Source organism: Pleurodeles waltl, chromosome 10 (assembly GCF_031143425.1).
Source record: "Pleurodeles waltl isolate 20211129_DDA chromosome 10, aPleWal1.hap1.20221129, whole genome shotgun sequence".
Lineage (NCBI taxonomy): Eukaryota > Metazoa > Chordata > Amphibia > Caudata > Salamandridae > Pleurodeles > Pleurodeles waltl.
Window position 1 is genome coordinate 104,434,997 of NC_090449.1, and position 18,303 is coordinate 104,453,299.

Sequence of the window (18,303 nt, forward strand, 5' to 3'; positions counted from 1 at the left end):
TCCCGAGACCTCCGTGAAGATATAAAGTTGTTTTTGTAAGTCCCAGAGGGACAGCCCTCAAATGGTTCTATAGTAAAGGATGTCATCTGTGGCAAGTTTATGTTCATTAACACCCACCTTCAGCCCTGTGGTATCGTTTTACCAAGATCCTGGAAATCGAAGACACCATTGATAGACAAAGATCAGGGGTGAGAGAGGGCACCATTGCCTAGAGCCAAGAAATTAACATTGAGCCAGAGCCAAGCCAAGAGTCCGACTTGGCTCCGAGAATTTGAGCGCAAGATGCGCAATGAAAATATGTGGCATGTAAATTGTGCAATAAAAATTATGCAAAACTCATCAACATTAAAAAAATGTATTCCTTTAATATGCAGAAGCCTTTGACTTTAGTGCATCAAGCTATATTTGTGCATTGAGAGGCACTTATTTAAAGTGCTAATTTTAAAAGATGAACTTAGAAAAATTCACGCCCATGTCCTGATGACAATGCCATTAGTGATGCAAGAGTCAGGCATCCAGCTTGAGCCTGGGTTGGGCCTTCAGTGGCTTGCCCATCTCTAACTTGCCCAGAGCTGCAATGCTTTTCAGGACACTAACGATTGGCAGCGGGTCACCCGTGCATGCATTGATCATCCCAGACGTGAACTTGACAGTTACAAAAGAGCAGTTGGTGTGCACTGGCACCAATGCAGATAAAGACCTCAGTCTCATGTATAATCCACTGCCTCAGACGTATTCATAGGATATGGTGAAAGAGCACACACTTGGAGCAGCATAGTGGAAACAAATAGTGGCAGAGCCAACAGGTCTTGCCTGTGACAGCAGGCTGGAGACGTACTGATTTTGTAATGTTTTTTCCCCACATCACACATGGCTGGAATGGTCTAAAAGCCATTAAATGATGGTAATCCGTGGATACTGAGGTCGGTGGATGGAGCTCTTAGGAGGGGACTCATGGAGGTGGTGGGGGGGGTCAATAATATAAATAAAGAGAATTGGGGTAGAAATGGATAGCTGAGCAAGGAGGCTGAGGAAGAGTAAAATAGTCCGTCATGCAATGTAAGGTGCTCACATCAGTGGTGGAAGGATCCAATCAAGTGATGGAAAAACAAAAATGTTCCTTTGGAGGGACAAAACCAAGAAAAGAAAGAAAAGCCTTCATATCGGGATAGACAAGAAGGAGACGCAATCATGAGCAAGTGGCGGACCTAAAGGCCACTCTCAGTCTATTTTGGATACATCTGCTTAGTTGCCAACAGACGTTTAAAGCTATCTCTAGTTGGGATGCATCAAGCATTGGCAAAGGCAACAGGTCTGGCTAAAATAAGCTAACTTCTGCAAACACCAAGCTGTTTGCATGTATCTTTTCACTCAGTCTATACTTATTGGTTTTGACAATGCTTAGTTTTTTTTTTTCTTTTTAACAGATCATCTACACATATGTGCAAATAACACACACTAATTATTCCTATTTGTTAGAAATGGGGTTTTTGGTTGGCAGTCAGGTTACCCCCTGTCCAAGCAAAAGCCCTCACTCTAGTCAGGGTAAGTCACACACAATCCAAGATTATCCTGTGCCCACCCTCTGGTAGCTTGGCACGAGCAGTCAGGCTTAACTTAGAAGTCAATGTGTAAAGTATCTGTGCAATAAATCATACAATACCACCATATAGCACCACAAAAATACACCACACAGTGTTTAGAAAAATATATATAATATTTATCAGGATAATTGTAGGTCAAAAAGAATAAAGTTGCAATGGGAAATTGTAGAGATATCACTGAAAAGTGATATAAAGTGTCTTAAGTCTTTAGAAGATAAACAAAGTCTCTTTCAAGCACAAGTACCTGGTTTGGAGTGGAAAAATCTCCTCAGAGGGCCACAAAGGAAGAAGTGCGTGGAAAAAAAAAGGGTGTGTGCGTTGATTTCTCCCCAGCACACACGGACTTGTGTCGTTATTTTCCACGCGGGGAAGTCGTGCGTCGTTTTCCGACGCGCGGACAGTCTCTTTCTGTGGATCGCGGGGATTACCAGATGTCCCGGGTCTGTGCGTGGATTTTCCTGCTTGTTCTCCGGCTGCGCGTCGGTCTGCGGGGCTGCGCGTTGAAATTACGATCTCACTGCAGGCGTCGCGTCGATTTCTCCTCTAGAGGTCGGGCGGCGTTATCCTTGCGAAGCCGTGCGTCGGATTTTCGATCGTCCCCAGAGCGTCGCGTCGGTCAGCTTCGGTGTGCAGCGTTTTTCTCGCCGCGGAACAAGCGGTGCGTCGAAATTTTCGGCGCACGGAGCGTCCAAGTGAAAAAGAGAAGTCATTTTGGTCCTGAGACTTCAGGGAACAGGAGGCAAGCTCTATCCAAGCCCTTGGAGAGCACTTTCACAGCCAGACAAGAGTTCAGCAAGACAGCAGGGCAACAGCAAGGCAGCAGTCCTTTGTAGAAAGCAGGCAGGTGAGTCCTTTGAGCAGCCAGGCAGTTCTTCTTGGCAGGATGTAGTTTCTGGTTCAGGTTTCTTCTCCAGCAAGTGTCTGATGAGGTAGGGCAGAGGCCCTGTTTTATACCCAAATGTGCCTTTGAAGTGGGAGAGACTTCAAAGAGTGGCTAAGAAGTGCACCAGGTCCCCATCCAGTTCAATCCTGTCTGCCAGGGTCCCAGTAGGGGGTGAGGCAGTCCTTTGTGTGAGAGCAGGCCCTCCACCCTCCCAGCCCAGGAAGACCCATTCAAAATGCAGATGTATGCAAGTGAGGCTGAGTACCCTGTGTTTGGGGTGTGTCTGAGTGAATGCACAAGGAGCTGTCAACCAAGCCCAGCCAGACGTGGATTGTAAGGCACAGAAAGATGTAAGTGCAAAGAAATGCTCACTTTCTAAAAGTGGCATTTCTAGAATAGTAATATTAAATCCGACTTCACCAGTCAGCAGGATTTTGTATTACCATTCTGGCCATACTAAATATGACCTTCCTGCTCCTTTCAGATCAGCAGCTGCCACTTCAACAGTGTATGAGGGCAGCCCCAATGGTAGCCTATGAAGGGAGCAGGCCTCACAGTAGTGTAAAAACGAATTTAGGAGTTTTACACTACCAGGACATATAATTACATAGGTACATGTCCTGCCTTTTACCTACACAGCACCCTGCTCTAGGGGTTACCTAGGGCACACATTATGGGTGACTTATATGTAGAAAAAGGGGAGTTCTAGGCTTGGCAAGTACTTTTAAATGCCAAGTCGGGGTGCCAGTGAAACTGCACACACAGGTTTTGCAATGGCAAGCCTGAGACAAGGGTAAGGGGGCTACTTGAGTGGGTGGCACAACCAGTGCTGCAGATCCACTAGTAGCATTTAATCTACAGGCCCTAGGCACCTGTAGTGCACATTACTAGGGTCTTATAAGTAGATTAAATAGTTCAATCAGGTATGATCTAAAGTTACCATGTTTAAAGGGAGAGAGCATATGCACTTTATCACTGGTTAGCAGTGGTAAAGTGTGCAGAGTCTAAAAACCAGCAAAAACAGTATCCCAAAAGTGGAGGGAGGCAGGCAAAAAGTTAGGGGTGACTACCCTAAGGCTGTCAGGTCTAACGCTATTCAAATAATGTTTATGCTGGGCTTGTTTTTGTAACTAGTCCTCAGATTATACTGAGGTTTGAAAAAAAGGAACTAATGCTTCCAAACACTAATTCTGTCAATTTTGTATGTCCTAATACTGTTCACTTCCTGGTTTGACTGGTAACAGTGCATTTTCTGCTCAACTCTTAATAGGGTTAGATGCCAGAGTTGGTGCAAGTGAAATTTGTTTTACCAACTCATGGGTTTAAATAGGTTCCCTATTTGGCAAGGTTGATAACATTCTTCTTTGTGTAATGATGTACAAAGGTGTCATGTGTGCCTGCATGCACGCGCTCATACTTACCCCCACACACACATGCGCACAGTCAAACAGTCATGCACTCATAAACATGAAAAATAATAATACATGCAACCAATCTGATACAGGCTTTTATGGATTTTCACATATCCGCATGAAAACCAACAGATTGTGAAACCCTTTCCAAGTGAGATATTCACAGATATCTCAAAACACTAAAAAGAACAAGCAATCATTATTGGCAATATTGCCCGCGGGTGCAAATTAGACAAGAGACTGATCACATTTGATCACATTTGATAGTGGAAAAACTCACCATTTGCATCCTTTGCCAAAAGGTTCTTTGCTTGTACAACAGTAACTTTTAAAGAGTACACAGGAGCCTGTGGAGACAAAAAAGAGTGTGCACATTAAGAAGAGGTTACATGTTGTCTTGCAGCTGGACAGACTAAGCTATTATCCACATTCCCTCCTGTCACTCTGATGATCTTGGCAGTTCCACCAAGTAGGCGCAGTATCAATTCAATGTATGTAGGCCTAGCGTGACAGGGCATGTGTCTGTAAGACATATTTCTACCAGTTCTTTACAATATAAACAGAGTGGGATCTGGGTCACCCAGAGGAGTATATCTTTCACATATCATGCTACTAGCTACTTAATTCTTTATATTCTCTATGTATTCTATACAGATAGCAATTCGTTTTTGTACCCTTTTTTCTCCCTGCATGGGCAGAGCTGATAGTGAAGTCTTTAATGAGATAAGCGCATCCAAAGAGCATTTGTGAATTCCTGTGTTTACATTAGGGGTGGCCAGTGAACTCCGCTCCGCATGCGGAGTTTGCAGAGTTTTTCCTACTTTGCGCTCTGCTTACAGCACAGATTTCCGAAAACTGCATAGCAGAGCAGAGTTTTTTCCTGGCTCTTGCTCGCCAACATTAAGTTGGTGAGCGAGAGCGAGAAAAGTCTTACTCCAGACCACCTACCGGTGAGATTTCTCGACCCAGGCAGTTGTGGCTGGTTGCTATCGCTTGCATTGAGAAACCTTCTGTTCGCGTTGAGGAAGTTGCCGCTCGAGTACAAAATCTACTCGAGTGGCGGAAAAAAGCAGCACCCTCTTGCGCTGCTCGTGCCATTTGTGCTGATTTTACAGCGCAGTACAAACACCTGCCACGAACGGCGCAACCTAACACACACCTCCGCTTCACGGAACTCCGTGTTGCAAAACAGAGTTTTTTGGCCACTGCAGCAGAACTCTGCGAACTCCGCCCAGGCCTAGTGTGCATCTCTTGGCACAGTAAAACTAGATCTATTGGCTTTGTCAAACTTTATTACGCATGGTCCAATAAGCTGGCTTTTGGCCATCATTTTATGAGTAGCAATAGTATTATTGATTTTGGCCTTTTTCCATTCTACAAGAAGAATTTTATCAGAATAAATGAATAGATTTGGTAACAGAGAACTGACAATTTGGAAAGGGATGAAATAAACAACGTATATGAGTAGACGTTCAATGTGTAAAAAAGTTAGAAACAGAGTGATTCATCAGTTTGCAACCCTGCTCCTTTGCAAACCTTTCATAACGATATTCCATTATCATTCAAATAATCATATTCTTTGAAAGAAATCTTTCTTGCAGCGACCTTATGGTTTCCACATAAACTCACAAAAGACTGGAAATGGACTCAATCAGAATCCAAGCCGCCCTGTCACACCCTTCATCAGTGCTGCACGTGCCAAATGAAACAAGAAATACTCATAGTATCATAGACGGTCCGAGGGCTAATGAGCTAGTGCACCTGCTAAGAGGACCAGGCTTAAATGCAGAGAGTTAGGCTATGAAGTCCGGATGCACGAGAGTAAGTTAATGAAAGTCTGTATGCACTTTGCAGGTAAAAGTCTGCATGCTTAAGATTTAAGTGGTAAAAGTCGCTCTGTACTGCAATTAAGTGCTAAAAACCGGTATGCATGAGTGTTATGTGAAGAAAATCTGCATGCATGAGAGTTAAGCAGAGAAAGTCTGAATGCATGAGAGCTGGCGATGAAAGTCTGCACAAATGAGAGGTCGGCAATGAAAGTCTGTATGCACAAGAGTTAAGTGATAAAAGCCTACGCGCATGACAGGTGTTTAAAGTGTGTATGCATGAGAGTTAAGCAGTAAAAGTCTGTATGCACAAGAATAAGATGACATAAGTCTGCATGAATGAGAGTTAGACGATGAAAGTTTGTATGCACGAGTGTTAAAATAGGGCTGCATGCACAAGAATTAGGCATAAAAAACCTGTATGCACAAATGTTAGGAGATGAAAGCCTGTATAAATGAGATAGCAATGAAAGTCTGTATGCACAGGAGGTCAGTGATAAAAGCCTGTATGCACATGTGTTAGGTGATGAAAGTCCATAGCCACGAGAGTCAGGTGACGAAAGTCTGTATGAGTAAGAGTTAGGCATTGCACGTTTTGCATTCAGATACATTGCCAAGATAGGGAGTTTCCACAAGCCAGAGACAAATATACAGTAATTTGAACTAAATGCTGAAGATCCTTTTGCACAAACTCAGTCAAGGGTATGCCACATAATTGCTTTCTATCCCCTTGTATGAAGTGTGAGTGTCTTACGTGGAACATGTGTAGAGGGCACCAATTGGGTCAAAACTCCATAAATTGGTTCAGAGAGATCAGTATTGTTATTGATAGTACAGCTACTGGTGTCATATGCCAAGGGTTGTTCAACGTCGGTCCAAAAGGGTCACAGCCATGTCAGTTTTTCAGGATTACCACTGATTCTGTAATTGATCCCCACTTATATTAAATGTCTATCATGTGGAGATCTGAAATCCTGTGTGAGCTCTGTCATTCTTGACCAACCTTGTGCTGCATTGCCACATACACAGTAATTACTTCACCCTTTCATAATGGTATTGACAATGGTAGAGGTGCTGCCCCCCAGTACTGTCATCAGAGATGTCATGGACGACAAACTGTGACGTTGAATGTATGATCTTCTCTTTCACACCAAGAGAGAATGAGAGAAACTTACCGGCCTTCGCATGATCTCCCAATTACAACCACTTCACAACACAAGCACGTAATGGCCCGAATGTCAGTCAGTCAACATAATATCCTACAGAAGTATCATTACATACTAGAGGAGACACCATATCCCTCATATGACGGGAAGCTTCACCATGGGTGCCTCCACACATTTGGGTAGGTGAATACCACCCTAATGGGCTCAACAAAGGAAACACTGGGAGCTCGTGGTAAGGTGTAACTTTGAACAGGTGCAGGACTTCAGTTCAAAATGACTAGGGGCAAAGCCAAGATTTCTCTTTATTTAACGGGTGCCAAATACATTGTTAAAAATCAAGCCTAAATGTGTTATGAAACACAGCAGTTTCTGCATCCAAAGGTTATGTGGCCTACATGTTTCAGCCAAAAACAATCCGTCCATACTGGTAACTCGACTTTCTTCAGGGCTAAAGGCTTCCTGCCTACCTACCCCTTGTCCTAAAGAGTGTATCTAACAAGGAGGCATAAGGGCATCCTACCTGTCACAGCAGCTTTAAGATCCTGCAGGAAAATGAAAAATAAGAACATATTCTCATGAATTCATTAAATTCTTCTTAACCAAGAAGGCAATCCTGAGTCTATGACTCGAATGCATTACCCATCTCAGTGGTCACTACGATAAAAAAAATCTCAAATGTCACTGTGGAACTGCATGACCCCATATCGATTGTGCATGAATATTCTTAGCATGTATCCACTGAAGGCACTCCGCACTCTGCTCACACATATAGTCACATGCATATGTACGGTGATGAAAGATGCAACATGGGCAATACATCATTTCCTAACTTATTCCAATAGGTTCTGATCCAACCTCATCGGCTAAGAGGGAGTGGGCATTTCCCTGTACTCATGCTCTTCAGAAACAAAGGATGTTAAAGTCACCTGCTGTGTGCCTGTCTGTATCTAATATTTTCTGTCATGACTAGAAAGCTAGTACCCATGTTACTGGTCAGAGGGTACATAACGTAAGTGGCTTTGGACATGCGACATACAACATATAACATAAATTATTCCCATTTCAGCGTGCAATCCCCTTATCCACTGTATCCTCAGGGAGTGGGGGATATATCCTTTAGATCAATCTGGTTGCAGTCTACGCTCCACGCCAGTAATCTATGACATGGAAGGGGACATACCACATACATCCGGATTACAGATAGGTGCTTTTTTCAGGTAGTGGCCCAATGCACACCTCATTCATACCTCCTTCTCAAAATTTAAATATATGAGTTTCATACTCCGGTTTCAATCTCTCACAGACTTCATTCATGTTTACAAAATGTCTTCTTCTTAGGATTGGAGTCTCATGCCTGCTTTCTGCCGGAAGTATATGTTTGTTTACACATAACGGGCAATGCCTTAGGATTGATCTGCTCATTTGTCCTCTAGGCCTAGTTTACATTAAATAATCCTAATTGCCATTGGAGTCTCAAATTGACTCCTCTGCTTACTGTGTCAAGGGTACAATCCACACCTGCGCTGGGTACTGAGCGCATGCAACACGTCTCCTCTTTATCTCCCCACTGCATGTCGCTGCATCATTCTGTGGGACTCAGTCAATTAGGGCCCTTGGAATCGTTGTGGATGTAGCCTGCCACTACCTCCCAATATAGGTGACAGGCCAGTCTCTATATGCTGGTCACATCTCTAGGGATCGTGGGGGATGTAGTTCGTAAGATACACCAGTGTCAGTGCCCCCAGATATTGGTTGCTGACATTATCATTGTGGCAGCGTTAATCAGGAAAATCAGTGTACTTTAAATTCTTTTTTTACCTCTTGTACTGGGGGTACAGTCACAAATTAGATGTTATAGTCATCGATGGTGACTTATGGCTTCCTTGATGCCATATGTATGCCAGATGGGTTGGTGATCATGGCATAATTCAGTGTGCTGTTAGGATGAAAACATGCAGGCTATATGCATTGACACTATCAACTGAAGTCACTGTTGTTCAATTTTCTGTATCCTGGGGGAAGTAATCAATCACCAATACACACAGATTACATCCTATTTGACAAACAGGATGCATGCCCCTGTAGGATGTGTATCATGCGGTATCGAAATATGCTTGTGAAAGTTCAATTCACTATTGATGTCCTGCCTTCACCCACAACTGATCCTCAGACTGAATCCTAACTTACAGTTGTCCCCAATATATGTCATCATTGAGTCCAAGTCTATCCATTCCCAGATAGTTCATCCATCTTTGTTCAGTATTAAGCAGGCACTTCCCTGGGGTTAGCAGGGTTACCACTAATCAGATCTAACACTACCCATTATTTGTCACTTTCAGAGTGCCCTGTTTCCAGGTAGTGCCTGGTGAGCTTGAGGTGTTTTTCTTTGCACTTGTTGCTGCTCCTATGCTTACTGATTCTTACTTCCACGTTTCTCGAGGCCATGCCCACCTTGAGCAGATTGCATGGGCATGTGAAGCTGTATACGTGATTCTCAGAATTACAGCGCATGTGGGATTTTAAGGTCCACGGTGTTGCTAAACCCAAGTCCAATTCCTTTCCTTTTACTGTTAGAGGCCATACATTGCAGCTGCCACATGGAAAATGCCCTGGGGATGTGGCTATATTCAACATCAGCCGTATATCCATGGCTTATTATTTTTACTGTAACACCTTAGGTGATGTGTACACCACAGTATCTCTATAGATTTACACCTTTTTAAAGTCACAGTGGTGCGTCGAACTTCAGTGATACTGATGTGACCATCCTACAATGTCTATTGTTTTTTCATAATATTCGAAAATGGGTAACATTGTAATACAGATCGGCCTTTTTTGCTGCTGCTTTTCGTTGCCCTTAAGTAATACCTCACAGGGGATGTTTTGTGTTATTTTTTTTGCCTGCTGAATATATTGCTGTGGGCATTCTCAATCTCTCAATTTTGATGTTAGTTTTTCTGCCTGTGTTAGTTTATTTCTTTTTTTTCTGTGCAGTTTCTCCTCAAATGTAAGAACTGACCCAGTGGAATGCTTTCAGACATCTCAGGTGAAAACTATCGAACTGCAACAAATTGTTGCAGTCTGTCGCATTATAGAAAGCCTCACATATGAATGTATTTCTTCTATCCATGATCTTTACATCTATGAATGCCTGCACCTCTCTACTATATGACACAATGCCATTTAGGTACTCATTTATGTTAACCCATTCATTGAAAGAAACTAGAAGACTCTATTCCTCTTTTCAAATGACAAACACGTCATAGATGAAACATTGACAATCTTAATGTTGTCATTGCTCAGAATGTGTTCTGCCTCAAAGTCAGGAACATGAAAATCATGCTACAATAGGTGCGAAGACACGGCCTATAGATGTTCCATGGGTTTGGAAGTAATTCTTAGTGCTATATGTGCACAGTCCAGGACCATTCTTTTAATGTGATATAGTCCCACGCCACCTCGCTTATCAATGGGTCCAGAGCTTTCAGGGTTTCCATCTGCAGGATACTAGTGTACACGGCTTCGACATCCAAAGTGGCCACGCTCTCACCCACTAGCTCAAATGCTAAGCCTTCCAGTGGGTTAAGAATATCTCAGAGATATGTGGCTATTCTCCTTAAAAACCAAAAGGATTAAGAAACAACATGTGTAACCTTTGAGAAGGGTTCCAAAGACGAACCAATGCCTGACACAATTTCTCTGCCTGGTAATACCTGATTTTCGCAGTCGTTACTCATTTTTTCCAAGACTTATACTCAGCCATTGCTCCTGTTTTCAGCATCCAAAACCTGCGTGTGAAAGCAAACACCTTCTTATTCCGGTGGGATCGGTTGCTGTTTTTGCCACCCCCATCAGAATAATGAGGCTACTCGTATTGGTGGCCTTAGTAGGGTGCAGCAGGGGCAGGGTTTAGCGCGTGTGGTAAATACCTCATATTTCCAATTTGCTTCTGCTCACAAAAATAGGTATTACACGAGGAAGTGGTGTTTTCTGCATTGAATTTCAAACGTTATTAAAGTATGTTATTCCCTCAATAAACTTTAGCATATAAACTCTTTGCAGGTTAAATATTGACAGGATTAAACTGCTGAATTTATTAGGGGGGAAATGGAGGGGTTTGGGCAGTGTTTACCATCAATCTTGAAACTTACATTTACCAACCAGCACTCGCACAAAGAGTGCCCAAATAGCAGAGTGTCCAACACTGAGCAGAGTCACCAATAACAATTCGGAGGAGACAGAAAACATCCAAAGTCCATTAGAAAGAAAGGCTTTTAGGTGCAACCTGGACAGCACTGCCATTTTGAGAACGTGGATGCAATCAGGATCATGCCGAAATAGACGCCACTGGTAACCAGGAATGTACAGTCACTTTGCAGCAATATGACTCAAAAGGAGAGGACAAAGGCCTGCAACTGTTCTCAAGAATCGAAATATTCACTCACTGAAACTGTGATTAAGCGCACACAATGAACACTGTTACACAGGATGTTTATTACACCCAGTACTAAGACACACCTCCCATGTGCCTAAAGTATATCTCCAAATGGTGCAGAATTCAGTGGGAGCACAGCTGGCACAGTGGATGAAGTGTACCTGTGGCACTTCTGGAGTGTGATTACCTGCACACATTTAATATACCTGCACCACAGTTGCATGCTGGTGAATGTGTGTCACACTCATATGGCCCTGCAAATAATGGCCACAGGGTGTGCCAGTAAGCAGTGGCGTAGCGTGGGTTGTCAGCACCCGGGGCAAGTAATTTGCGCCCCCTAACCCGTGGATTTTAGCACTCGCGAGTGCGAGCGTGCCCCCCCCCCAGATGTTGCGCCCGGTGCGGCCGGCCCCCCCTGCACCCCCCACGCTACGCCACTGCCAGTAAGCCATCTTTACAGCATGCTCTATACACCCCAGTGGCTTCACCACTCAATTTCGTCCCTGCCTGCTGCATATGGGTTCTAGAGGTTGGAACTCTCACCATTCCCAGATAAAGTGTAATGTTCTAGGTTCTCCTTTTGCTTCACAGATAGGCACATGCCATAGATTATATACTGGTGCCTTGTTCTTCCTTACCTGTAATTGTTCCCTAACCTGGCCATGAAAATCTGGAAGTGTTGATGTCCTCATATAGTTTTTTGCTTGGCTTTCCATTTCACCATCTCTATCTTGGTGAGTTTCTAGCTCATTGTTCTTCGAAGAAACCTTAAGAACTTCTCTGGATGCCAGCTTGTGACTAGGTGATAGGCAGGATCAAAGCAGAATAAGAAAGGTTCATTGCTAAATTACATTCAGTGGCCAAAAAAGGACACCCATTAGCCTCCCAGAGCTCTTCCTTCTTTCCACTCAAGGGTAATCCGAAATAAAGGCCTCTTTCTAAAAGTCATCTTAGGCACTATACTAACTCATAGCCACTAGGCAAAATCAATTCTGGCATGTGCACTGTTAGACCTGGCATTCTTGGTTGCTTTCCCCTGACTTTTTGCCTTCAGACCTCCTGTATTCCTGACCATGTTTTTGCATGCTATTGCAGAGTCTGTGTGTGCAGTTTTAAACTCCCATGTTGACCTGGAAAGTTAACCCTCTTGCCATGTCCAAACGTTCCATTTTAATACATGTACATCACCCCTAAGATAGGCCCTAGTTAGCCCAATGGCAGGTTGCAGTGTATTTAAAAAGTGGGACATGTACTGTTAGGTTTTACATTTCCTAGTAGTGAAAACCTCTTAAATTTGTTGTTCACTATTGCATGGCATATCTCTCCCATAGGATAACATTAGGATTGCCTTATTGCATTTTATAAGTGTAATTTTCAATTGGGAAGAGATGGTTTGGTTTCTTTGGAATCACAATTTAAAAACACAATTTATGATGAAGTTGAATTTTAAACTGTAATTCTGACAATGCTACTTTTAGAAAGTTGGCATTTTCTTACTTTAACCATCTGGTGCCTTCTGCCTGTCTATGAATACATGTATGAAGTGAGTGAGGGCTAGGCTTTTTCGCATTACCTCCAGAGAGCCAAACACAAAGGGAGCTTAGGTGTGATAGATGGGCCATCCTGGCAGGATGGGAGGGAAGAGCTGACACACCTGAATGGACTGTGTCAGGTCCCCAAAGGGCTGCAGGAAGGGAAAGGTCTCTGCACTTCAAAGGCCTCTCTTTGAAATATCCCCCACTTCAAAGGTAAACCTGTATATAAGTACTGGACCTCTGACTCCACCAACTCAGTACACTTAGGGGCCTGTGGATATTCTGTCAGGAAGAATGACTGCTGTGCTGCTGAAAGGACCGTCACTCTAATGGACTCTGGCTTTGCTGTGCTGACCTGCTACCTCCTGCCCTCCTTGCTTGGGATTTAGAAGGAATGGACCTGCATCTATCCAACCCAGAACCAAAGCGACTCCAAGGGCTTGCTGGCTTGCCTTCTGTTCTTCTGAAGTCTCAGGTACGTAGAAGACTTCCAACTCATCACCTATAGCACCCGGACTCTGCCATCTGAGAATCCTTCCCTTTTAATTTAAGCCTGACTGCTCTGGGCCAAGCTACCAGAGGATGAGCACAGGATAACCTAGGGAGTGTTTGTGAGTTACCCTGACAATGACTGTGGTTCCAGCTTACACAAGGTGCATACCTCTGCCAACCAGAAATGCAATATCCAATATGTACCATCTAAAATGTTGACGTCTGCTATCCCCAGTACACGTCACCAATGCCAAGGCTTAGAGTACATACTTTCTAGTAATCAAAGTCATCTTTGGTCCCACTTTGCATCAGTCTAGAGCCTTCTGAGTGGAACTGTGCACAACCTCTGTTCTACTTGAGATGTTAGTGCTTTTAACCTCAGATTAGCCACCGGGGGAGCCATGCAAGAAGCATCTTCTCACCCAAGGTCTCGCTCCCCACTTTTTAATGACAGAGATCAAGCCTCAAACTAAAATGAAGATCGGAGTTGTCTTACTTTGTGGGGCTTCCTTTGGCACCTCTGGTCTGGCAGGAAACACCTGCTTTTGACTCGCTTCTTTTGGAAATGTGGTTTGAGTTCCGCTCAATGGCGACCTTCTCTGAAACCTCCTGCTCCTGGTTCCCTATCTGACACTTACCGGTGGCCCTTGCACTCACTCACTTGTTATCTGCCTTAGCTAAACCACTAGTGACTTTAGATACTACCAGGGGCTAGTGTACTTGTGTTTCATCAGCAGGCTGTTTAATGTGTGCGATACCTGCACACACTGCATACCTTTCGAGGCAGGGAGCATTGTTTTTATCATTAACCATTGGTAAAGATGACCCATGGTCGAACACATTTTACATTTGGCATAAATGATGCACGAAGTACAAAAATGGTGAAGCAGACTAAGCAGGTAAGAGATGTTAAGTGCATCTGTGACATGAAGCTTATTTATTTGAGCTGGTTATGTCCTCAGCCCTTTCATCTATGCTTAAACCAATCCTGCACTACAAAAAAGGGATATACTAAGAAGGCAGGTTTAACAAAGGGGCCTGAAAACCAAGGCAACAGCTAATTATGTGCCATTGACAATGCAGAGCAGAAGGTCATGTCACACATTCCACAAAAAAAGCCCAAGAGAATCAAGTGTGTGCGAAGGATGGCCGAGCCTTCCCTAGTATCCTCTGAGTGAATATTAAACATGTGCTTTTTAAACATATAACTTCAATCATCACATCACCATTTTTCAGGCACGGGATATATTTACGGAGTTTTTATCCAGAGAGTATTAAAAAAAATTATAGTTGCAGAGGTGGGCTGATAGAGGACAACTACATGCACTGAAATTAGTGCCACATCAAACTGATATATGAAAGAAGCACCACAGAGATGCTGCTATGCAAAGGGTATTGTTTGAATGCTTCCAGTTCTGGCTGATTAATGCTCAGAAGAGATAGCTAGTGCGGCTTAACGCTGGACCCAGCTTACAAGGAAATTTGACGTGGAGGAAAGGTTATTTCAAAGTTCCTTAGAGACCTTGAGAGCAGCTAAGGCTACCTACATTCTCACTAAAAAGGATAACCATTATTCCCTTTCAGAATGTTACTAAGCAGCTTTCTCCTTCCTAAGCACTCTGCTTTATCTGTCGTTGAAAGGGGCATTATAGGTTATGTACGAGATTCATTCAAGCCAGGTAGCCCTGCTTTTAAATATAGATGCTGTTCATTTTATCTAGAATAAGCACAGCAACACCCGGTGAAGGTTGGGAGGAAGGAGGTTGGAGCCTAAATAGCCTTTCCAAAATATCCATTGATCATAATATTGTGGACAAAACATTGTGACTACAAAAGGATCAAGGTACATAATAGCGAGGTTAAGTGTTAAGTGTATAATGTTTTCGCAATAGTGTAATTTAAAAAAAATATTCTTAACTAAAATGCTCTGGTAGATATTAAAGTTATATTTAATGTTGTAATTTTGATGTTAAGAGCCCCTAGCACCACCTTAGTGCCTCCATAGCGTAATGTTTTTGACTCAAAGATGGCGCTTAAGTGGATTTTTCCACATACCTTATTTACAAAGCGGCGCAATGCATGTTTGTCCACTTTGAAAACCCTTGCGCCTTATTAAGCCTGTGCCAGGCCCAATGTATGCAAGGGGGACGTTCTGGCTCTAGGAGGCCTGCAAAAATGGTGCAGTGAAATTTAACAGATATTACTACGTCATTTTTGGCATCATTTTTAACGCCTGCTCAGAGCAGGCATTCAAATCACGCCTCCATATAAACCTATGGGTCTCTTTACACTTTGCTACTCTAGCGTCAACATTTTTTATGCCAGTGCAGCAAAGCACCACAATAGCATCAAAAATGTTAACGCTACTCTGCTAATGACTACAATGGTGCACCGTATTATAAATACGGCACAACAATGGTGTTGTTAGGTACCGGTAGATGGGTGCAGAAAAAGTGGCGCATCACTTTTTCTTAAATACAGGGCCAAATGTACTAAATGACTGGTGCACAATGTGGTCAGAAATTACAAAACATTTTTTTGCAGCCAGGGTTTGATTTTGTGATACCACCTAGGTAGTATTTGGTCGCATCAGAAAACATTCTATCACAGTGGGTCGCAGAATGATCTACATTATGACTATTAATTAAGCAGCTTACTACATTTGACGCCTTGTGATTGGCTGCAAATAGGCATCATAGTGAGCAAGGAACAACAAACTGCCATATCTGTGCTTGGATTCCTAATCAGGATTTTTTAAAGCAACCCGTGTTCCTTAAAGGAAAATTGAATTGAAAATAAATAACAAGAATGTTAATTGAAATTTTATAACAAGACCGGAGGCTCCTATTATGCTTTCTTTTCCTGCTTTATTTTTAACAGCAGCTGCAGCCAAGAAAAAACACCAATCCCAAAAGGTTTGCGGAACAAGCAACCAATGGGAGAACAGACAGTAATCCAACCAATCACAACCCTATACACATTAAGATATACCAATCCTGACTGCAAGCAGCCCTCTTTTCTTGCTTCTCGCAGTCAAGATAAGTATATCTTTTTGGTGCTCTTTACAATTCATGGTACTTGTTTATTATTTACGGTGTGTATTAACTATATGTTAGTGTTTAGCCTTTGTGTAACTTAGAGCGCATGTTTGCGCTTTCATTTTTTCAAGCTTAAGCGTATTTTACGCTTTATCCTCTTCGCGCGCTGTGCCCAAGCATTCGATTTACTCGCGTAGCTGCGTTAACGTTCTATCGTGAACGCCGGCTGACGCAAGTTCCAATTATCACTGAATTCATTCTTACCTCGCTCCGCTCCAGAGCGCAGCTCTTCTGAAGCGCTCTTCAGCCCGTGTAAGCTCTTGTCTCCCTTCCGCGTCAGGGATTATCCGGAAGCTTTACTTTCGGACCCATACATCTTCGACAGGCTTCATTTCCTGATTCAGCCACTTCCTTGTTAGGCGTGGCTTCAGCGTTTTCTGCCTCTCGGTTGGCAGATTGTCGGTGGGTCACAGTATTTCTACAAAGCCCTTCCCCTCAGACTTTATAACCCTTTATTTACCAGTTTTCTCTCTTTCCCTACAGTAAAATGGATTTTTCAGATTTTTTCTCCACAAATGATGACTCTGAAGAGGCCTTTTCTAGCAATTTAAATAATTGTATTCATTCTTAGGTTAACAAAGCAGTTTCTGCTTCTATGGTTAAAATTTCTAAGCAAATCCAGAATACTGTGTCTTCCTATCTCTCCCGATCACATTTGGCCCATTTTGCGGGGGAAAGCAGAAAGCGCAAAGCCTCGGAGGCTTCTATATCTAATCAAACAAATGCCTCTTCTGCGCTGACGGACAGTGAGTCAAACTCACACAGGATAGAGGGCGAAACTCCTCACAGGCCTCCTATTGGGGAGGGGAATAAGTCTATGGATACAAAAAGTAAATCCAAAACAAAACACATATCTAAGACCCATAAGATTGTGATTGAGGATATTAGAGACACAGATGACGATGGGGATGATATTGATTCCAATACAGACAATGAGGACACTAACACCTCTGATTTTTGGATTGTGCCTCCTCCCAAAAAGTCATAATCAACAACAGCTGATCAAGCACACTCCCCCCTGCTGGACTCGGATGGCAACCCCATGTTTGATCCTGGTTTAATTCATCACCCCAACTCTACTGAATGGCTACCCTCTGAGCACGTTTCTCATTATATATTGGCCAAATTATGTCTTCCCCTAGATAAGCAAGTACGTGCCAAACTACGTTCTGAATGTCCCAGACCCTCCCTTCCCCTGCACATTACTGCCACTCCTTCTATAGATCCATTGTTAATTACCTTTTTCTCTAAATTTGGTAAAGGTCCCCGCAAAGGGGTAGACAGAGCCTGGGCTCTCTGCCAGGATAAGATTCTTGACATGGTTGGTCCCCTAGCCTGTATTTTCGACTTAGCGGAATCCGCAAGAATCAATGACGATCCTATAGATCCTGAGGAATTGTCTCTCTGGATTCAGAGAGCTTTCTGTTTGCTCGGCAATGCAAACTCTGCAATGACGCATGAACGTCGCAAAGGCCTTTTACTTAAGTTAGATCCGAAGCTAGCGAATCTGGCAGCTATGGATCCAGGGTCAAAAGCTGACGGCTTGCTCTTTGGGGGCTCTTTTATCAAAGAGTTGAGTAAATATGTCACCACCTTTGCCTCACTGGACAAAGCGCAGCAGTCCCTTAAGAAGGTTTTCAACGCACAGGTTTTTGCCAGGGCCGGTAGAGGAAGAGGCCGCTCTACCGGCCGGTCCTTCAGAAACCAAGGCTTCAGAGGCTCTTACAACTATCAGCAACAAGAATTTCCGCCGCAATTCTACCCCCAGCGTTCCAGAGGGTTCAGAGGCAGAAATCAACGCAAGTCTTACAACAACTCAGGTAAGCCAATTTTCTGGCCATCTTTCTGTAGG

At 43.3% G+C, this 18,303-nt stretch overlaps 1 protein-coding gene across 1 annotated transcript in view; it reads right to left on the reverse strand.

Annotated features, from left to right (window-relative positions):
- BAIAP3 (BAI1 associated protein 3) overlaps nt 1–18,303 on the reverse strand; it is a 976,697-nt gene that overhangs the window by 382,019 nt on the left and 576,375 nt on the right. The window contains exon 7 of the mRNA XM_069209880.1: nt 4,180–4,246. Within this exon, the coding sequence (XP_069065981.1) occupies nt 4,180–4,246 (67 nt within the window). The remainder of the gene's footprint in view (nt 1–4,179; nt 4,247–18,303) is intronic.